This window comes from Amphibalanus amphitrite, unplaced genomic scaffold, assembly GCF_019059575.1.
Source record: "Amphibalanus amphitrite isolate SeventyFive unplaced genomic scaffold, NRLGWU_Aamphi_draft 000363F_arrow, whole genome shotgun sequence".
Taxonomy (NCBI): Eukaryota; Metazoa; Arthropoda; class Thecostraca; order Balanomorpha; family Balanidae; genus Amphibalanus; species Amphibalanus amphitrite.
In genome coordinates this window covers 532,436-539,594 of record NW_024881857.1, presented here as the reverse complement: position 1 = coordinate 539,594, position 7,159 = coordinate 532,436, and the positions used below count along the sequence as shown (strand labels likewise).

Genomic DNA, 7,159 nt, shown 5'->3' with positions numbered 1-7,159 from the left:
TTATACAAAATACTGAACTGGGCTTACTAGCTTGTCAAACAATGTTTAGGTGACGCGGGCTTAGCTTCTTTTCTTCATAGCCCTGTTATCTCTAAGTTTATGTCTCAGAAATCAGCAATGGTGCTACACCACCGGGAAATTCGATACGCCTACATTTTGAATGAAGAAAAGAAATAACGTAGGAAATGAAAGAAATCGCCAAATTGCAGGCATTATTAATGAAGTTCCTAATCAAAGACTTCGAAGCTAATTAAAGAATACATTCGCTCATGAATTAGTGATCAGAGGGTGCAAGTAGCATGCATAGATTGTTTCGTGGCCACAGGCCCCATAATAGCCAGGCGATGCCGCCCTGTCTGCTTCGGCAGACCATTCCGTGTCGAGCCCTGTTGGATGTGAGCTGATTTCCGATAACTCACCCCTTGTGTTATGTGGCTGATTGAATTTTGTTGCGAGAAATGTGGTACCGTGGGCGTTTCGTGCAAACCATTCGATAATAGGCTTTGGCGGCTTAAAATACTTGAACGTCAGTTCGACTTACGCTGATCAGATGGTGAAAGTTGTTTCTAGTTGGTCAACAATGCAGATGCGAAGAGATTAAGGAATTTACAAATACCCGATCATGAACAGGAAATGTCGATTATTTTTGCTTTAAGTCCCTAGAATGGAAGTGGAGGACGTGAAACTTTCAGCAAGATTCCATTCTACTTGCAGATCTAAATGCTTATGATTTTGAAAAAGGCAAATGTTTGCAACTTACTATATTCGCCTTCTGGTCATGTGACACACTGACCCAAGGATGACATTTGTGCTCGCATTTGCCCTCTGCATGCGCATCAAACGTCTGACCTTTGGGGGCTGTGCATATTATTTCGCCAGTCCTTGCGCGAATGGTGTAAGAATATTTCTAAGCTGTGTGAACGGCAACTGTTTAGTCCCAGCCTTCTATTCTATGTAAGTTAGACCGGGACATGGACAACTCATTAACATTGTTCCATATGGATCCTGTACCGTGCGCCGCTAGAACATATGCACATAATCCGGGCGCTTGAACTTGGACCATGCCATGTCCATTGTCCAGCCAACTCGATTTCACTGGACACGACATGGGAGCGCAGATAAGCCGAGCCAGTTTCACTGCCCACTTCTTACAAACCCAGCTTATCGCAGCCAGCGCTGGCTTTCAAACACGCAATGTATAAATCTGAATATAAATCATCCAACATTGGTGACAAGCATTGATCAGCTAGCTTCGAGCTTTTGTAACCGAGGTCATCAAGCCGCCTCGCCAAGTTCGCCGAATTGGAATCCATGAATCACTACAGCACCCCATTCCGACCTTTCCACAAACCGTTCTTCGCTAGAGTCATCACCTGAGTAACTACCTTCTATCGCGTACCTCCACCTGACAGGATCATCCCCTCCCACCCCGTTCCATTGTGTTGTCCGCGTCTCTCACCTCCACCAGCCGCGCCGTCTACAGCCGGCGGCGACAGTACACCGTCTCGGCCCGGCCCGTCCGCCCGGGACGCCAGAGAGCAGTGTTTGCCGTCGAACCTGTATTTGCCGAGCCGTTCGCACACGCACGCAAACAAAAACAGCCAGGTACGCTCGCCGCGGCCGCCGCCGTTCGACGCGGCGTGGTGCGGCGCGGTGTATCCGTTCGCAGACGATTAGATAGCCGGTGTGGTGCGCCGCGCAGTCCTACCTTCAGAAAGGGGGACGGGAGAGCTGAGGATGGCGAAAGGCGGGCACGTTCAGATGTGGGCGCCGATAAGGATGGCTGGTGTCGACCAGTGGCGCACTGGCGACGAGAGTGACGCCGAGGAGGCGATAGTGATGCCCTGACCACGTTCATTGATAAAGTGACCTCTATATCGCCTCATGACCTGAGCTTTGAGATTAGGGCTTTTCTACATTTGATAACAGGCTTCATGAATTATGGGTGGAGGCTTGCAAAGTAACAGCAACACTGACTAAATTTTGGTTGCGGGATGGTCCGATTAATGCCCGTCAACACTGTAAGTCGTAGAGAAACAAATTGAAATTTAACTATTGTCTACATGTCCTCATATTTCGCACAAATAGGTATTTTTGCTAAAAGTATTGCAAATGACTTCCCTCGTGGACATTAAAAAATAAAAATAGTTTTTTTTTTGTTTACCATTCAGGCAATTCATTTACTGAATCGACTGGACCATGACTTGCGTTCCATCACTGATCTGTGTACCGTGACGTGGTAGCCTGATTACCGACCCCGCACTGGTGCTGCACCCTGGCGTACCCGTCCCATCCCCTCCCCCTCCCCGGCCAGCGCGGACCATCTGCCGACGTGGCTGGGCGCGGGCCACGAGGCGCCCGCTCGCTCTCCCAGGACAGCTGTACCGGCCCCGCCGCTTCTCAAGGCTGCGCCGGCCGCCGCCGCTGGCCGCATCCGCTGCTGTGAGCGTGTACGATACGGCTCGTCCGGTGTTGTATCGGTGCCGTGTTGATTGTCGACCTCGTGACCCGCCCGTACCCGCCATCGGGTCGTTAGCCCTGAGGCTACTCGGGGCAACGGAAGGGGCGGACATACGCCGGCTCCATCGACCGGTCAGTTGGAGTGAGTGAGAGGACCGCGGTCGTTCGGAAAGCGGCGGCGGCAGCGTGGTGCTGACGTCATTGGTTCGTGACGTCACTGGATACTAGCCAGGCTGGCGAGATGGGGCCGCTGGTGCTGCTCTGCGGCTGGGTGTCGATCCTGGGCTCGCTGGTCCTGAAGTTGCCGCAGATTTTCGCCGTGGTACGCTCCGGTTCTGCAGACGGTCTCAGTCTCCAAAGTTTACTACTGGAGTGCACGGCATTCACCGTCAACTTCTGCTACAACGCCGGGCACGGCTACCCGCTGGACAGCTACTTCGAGTACGCGCTGCTGATCCCGCAGGACGTGCTGCTGATCGTGCTGACGCTGAGGCTCAGCGGCCGGCTGACGGTCGGCTGGGTGACTGCGCTGCTGACCGCCGCAGCCGTGGCCGCCGGCCTGGCCTCCGGGGCCGCGCCGCTCTCGGCGCTCAAACTGCTCCTCTCCTGCGCACTGCCCATCGGCTTCAGCTCGAAGATAGTCCAGCTGCGGGCGATTCTCGGCAGCAAGGACGCCCGCGCCGTCAGCCTGACCACCTGGCTGCTGGCGGCGCTCACCTGCCTGACCAGGATTGTGACGACGCTGGCTGAGACGCAGGACACCACCCTGCTCACCAGCTTCTCCGTCCACCTGGTGCTCAACTCGCTGGTGGCCATGGCGGCCTTCACGTACCGGAACGGACCGGCGACCAAGGTGGACGGAGTCAAGAAGACCGAGTGAAGAAGGAACGAAGAAGAACTAGGAAGAGGATCGCGGAAAATAAGGAAGATGATAGGAGACATCAGAAAAGTGTTAGCGCAATGAAGAGGTCAGAACTGACTCGCGCTCTTCCAAACGATGTAAACTCGATAGGCAACTAGGAGAAGCACTAGCTTGCAAACCATGAAAGAAATCTACGAAGAAACATTCCAAAAACAATTGTGAACCAACGCTGAAGCCGAATCGAGCGATGTTTAGTCATTTCCGTTTTAGATGCAAATCCGGAATACGGGCACTATAGTGCCCGTATTCCGGATAGGCTGCACCATGCCGTGTAACTATACGGCAGTATACGTATACGCTGGGGCGTGAACTCGTTTGGATAATCGTATCGGTTCAAGAACTTTACCGGTGATGCCGGTAATTATGGACTGGTAGTTTGTGTCTCATGGCCAGTGGCATGTCAATGATATAGGTATATCGTAACTATGTCGACGTTTCTTCTCTTCAGGAAGAAAATCTACGGGGATTCTAGGTTATAGACAGTTGTTCGATGTTTAAGCATGTACTTAAAATAGTGCCTTCAAATAGATAATAGTGTTGTACGATGCATATTGCACCTTGCACATTCCGATGCAGTAAAAGAGAATCGTATCACTGATTTTATCCATTGGGCAAGACCTGGATAATTAGGGGAAACGCGGAACGAATAAACGCTCCTAAATGAAACACGAGCTCTCATTAAAAAAACTATAAACTTCAACGATATTAGCTAGAAATTATCCATCCCTGATATGGAGCAAAATGCGATTTGATGAAGCTTGCTCCTGAGCGTCCCTGTAAACGTACAGCCCACCGCTAAAGTAATGTAGGGTTTTACCAATCTCAACGGTTGGCTTTGACTGGCGATTGTTTAATGCGGAGTGATCGAAAAGAAGATGTCAATAGCTAAAGTTGCAGCTGCAAGGGTGACGATACATATAAGCTACATTCAAAGTTTCATTGTAGTCTTGCTAAATGTTCCTAAGCTTCATAAGCAGAACATACCCATGACTGAAACCCCACATTACTTCTGCTGTGGACTGTACATCGCCGATCGATTGATGAGTGATGATATCGGGAAAAATCGCCAACTGCAATGCAGTTGGTGATTCGGCCGTGCACGTTTCTTTCAGCCGTGCGCATCCGCGCACATTTGTATGTGCACATTTGTATGCACATTTGTATGTGCACGGATTTGTATGTGCGCGGAAAAAAGCGTCAAAACCGTGTCTTAATTTACGAAAACAAAGCGTAGGTACTTATAATGCAACGCTTCCAACAAAATAATTTTAAATCCTCAATTACCATGTATGTATATGGTATATTTAAGATGGTTATCATTGACATATGCAGTGCAACCGGTTCCCATGTGCATTGCTACACTGTGCAGTGCCGTTCCTTCCCAAGCCTAGCGCCGTCGGTCGCTTCGTATCCCCAGCCCGTCCTCCCCACGTGTTTACTCCGTCTGTCCCCCGCGTGTTAGCCCGTCCGTCCTCCACGTGTTAGACCGTCTGTCCCAGGGTGTCTGTCCTGCACGTGCTCGTGGCGCTGGGCGAGAACTGAGGCCACATTGGAGCAGCGTCGAGCGCACCTAGCGTCGTTCATTGTTATCGTGCGAGTCAACAGGCCTGGCGCACAGTTGTGGACTCCGATCGGGCATGCCCTCCCTACTGTACACACAGCTAACACAAACACGCACAGTGTATGTATACACTATACACAGAAGGATGGCGAGACTTATCAAAGATTGGTTAATGTTTTCTCCATGCAAAGCGTACTGACTGAAACAAGGAAACTGACAAAGGGAAGGAGACAGATGATAAGGCAGACAGTAGCTGACTATATAGACCTGCGCACTAGGGTGTATCGTCGAATTTTGATTTTTTTTAATCGTCTTCACTACTAAATTTTATTGGTCCCTGGCATGTTTGAAGCCGTAGGATACCAATCAAAAAAATCTGGGACGAAAACCTAGCCTGCTGCGAGCGGTTGAACGGAAGCCTGTCGGGACGGCGCCAGGCGTTGAAGTCTCCCCGTTAGTTACGCGCACACTACCACCACGCGGCGGCTGGAGCCGTGCCGCCGTGTTCCCGGTCAGCCGTGTTTTAGCGTTCACTGACGGGTCGAGGTGATTATTCTAAGCTTTCCTAAGAAGCTTTCTGCCCCGCAGCTCATTATTGAGCAAGAATATCGCACAAACTGCATAGAACATTGACATGCAGGTTGTCGGCACATATGGAGAAGGGGATGTTTTGGTTAATGCCTCCTTTAATAGGAAGATATTGTGGAAGAACAACACATTTCTCTTGGAAATTACTCATCCTCCTTCTTCCTACGTGCCTGCTTTAGTAATCGAAGTACCCCTATTGACTCTACGTTCTTGATTCGGCTGTCGATTTTATGCATGGAATTCCGCTATATTATATTTTCTCGCTCAATGTCCCCTGAGCTATATTGAGGCGTCACGGGACAGCAATGCTCAGCACACAACTGCAGAGAAAAAGTCAATGTGGTCATGCGTTTTGTATGCCAAAATGTGTGAGCCTTGGCGTGTACCAGCAGCCGTTGTCACCATTGTAATTTTCACGACTTTATAAGGATGCAATTGCCCACTTCCCAGTTCCCAGACTGGGTTTGGAGATATAGTTTTACAGAAACATTTAGGAATGTCTGTAATGTAAGTTAAAAGCTAATACCGAAAGGAATCCACATATTTTCGAATTTCCTGTTTGCTGTATTGCTTAGTAAATGCCAGACGTCATGATGGCATGGTTGCCATTGATGGTATGCCGGATGGCCAGGGTACGAACTCACGGTAAGTCAGCTTGGCCGGCAGGCATCAACAGGCACAATAGTCTTACACTGATATCGTCACCCTCAGTTATTCGTCACCATTCAGCAGCAGGCCCAGAGCTTCGGGCTTTGAACCGTAAGGCACAGGTGTAGGAGCAAGACATTGCGCCGATTCGAAGGGCTGGAAGGGCAGCATCGCGGGGGCTGGAATGCGCCTGAGCGGCTGAGACCATCCCATTGGGACGGGGGTGTTCTGGATGCACTCAGCCGCTCATGCTGGGAAATGCATCCAATGGAGCTCTACCCCATCCCCACCCGTTTCGAATGATTAGGCTGACCTTTAGTCTAGAACAAAGAAGGATGATGGTTGGCTGGTCCCGAGGATAGAAAGGACAGGTAATGACATCATATAATGAATCGAAGACGGCCCCGGCCCGATCCTCTGATAGAGGCTCATCAACACGTATCTCGTTGTGGACCATTTCGTTTTCCTCCACCGTGGTTTTTGCACCGACCTCAACGGGTTGGAAGATTACGATGTTCAGAAACCATTAAGGTCGTAATTGTATATTCGTTGAGTTAGGTTGGCCTTTCCATTCCATGAAGACTACTTTATAATTATTGGATGATAGGATGAGGTTTTCACTGTGTTGAACTTGTCCTACCTGCTCAGTGAACGAATATACAACGAATATACAATTACGATCTTAATGGTTTCTGAACATCGTTACCTTCCAACCGGTTCAGGTCGGTGCAAAAACTACGGTGGAGGAAAACGAAATGGTCCACAACGAGATACGTGTTGATGAACCTCTATCAGAGGATCGGACCGGGGCCGTCTTCGATTCATTATATGATGCCATTACCTGTCCTTTGTATCTATCCTCGGGACCAGCCAACAGTCATCCTTCCTTGTTCTAGACTAAAGGTCACCCTAATCATTCGAATGGAGAGCTCCATTGGATGCATTTCCCAGCATGAGCGGCTGAGTGCACCCAGAACACC

General features: G+C 49.9%; 1 protein-coding gene across 1 annotated transcript; it reads left to right on the top strand.

The window, feature by feature from the left end:
* Positions 1 to 2,170: 2,170 nt before the first annotated feature.
* Positions 2,171 to 4,050, top strand: LOC122389592 (solute carrier family 66 member 3-like). The gene is made up of 2 exons (XM_043381764.1): positions 2,171 to 3,583; positions 3,624 to 4,050. The coding sequence occupies exon 1, from the start codon at positions 2,702 to 2,704 to the stop codon at positions 3,338 to 3,340; it is 639 nt and encodes a 212-aa protein (XP_043237699.1). The 5' UTR covers positions 2,171 to 2,701; the 3' UTR covers positions 3,341 to 3,583; positions 3,624 to 4,050.
* The last annotated feature ends 3,109 nt before the right edge of the window (positions 4,051 to 7,159 follow it).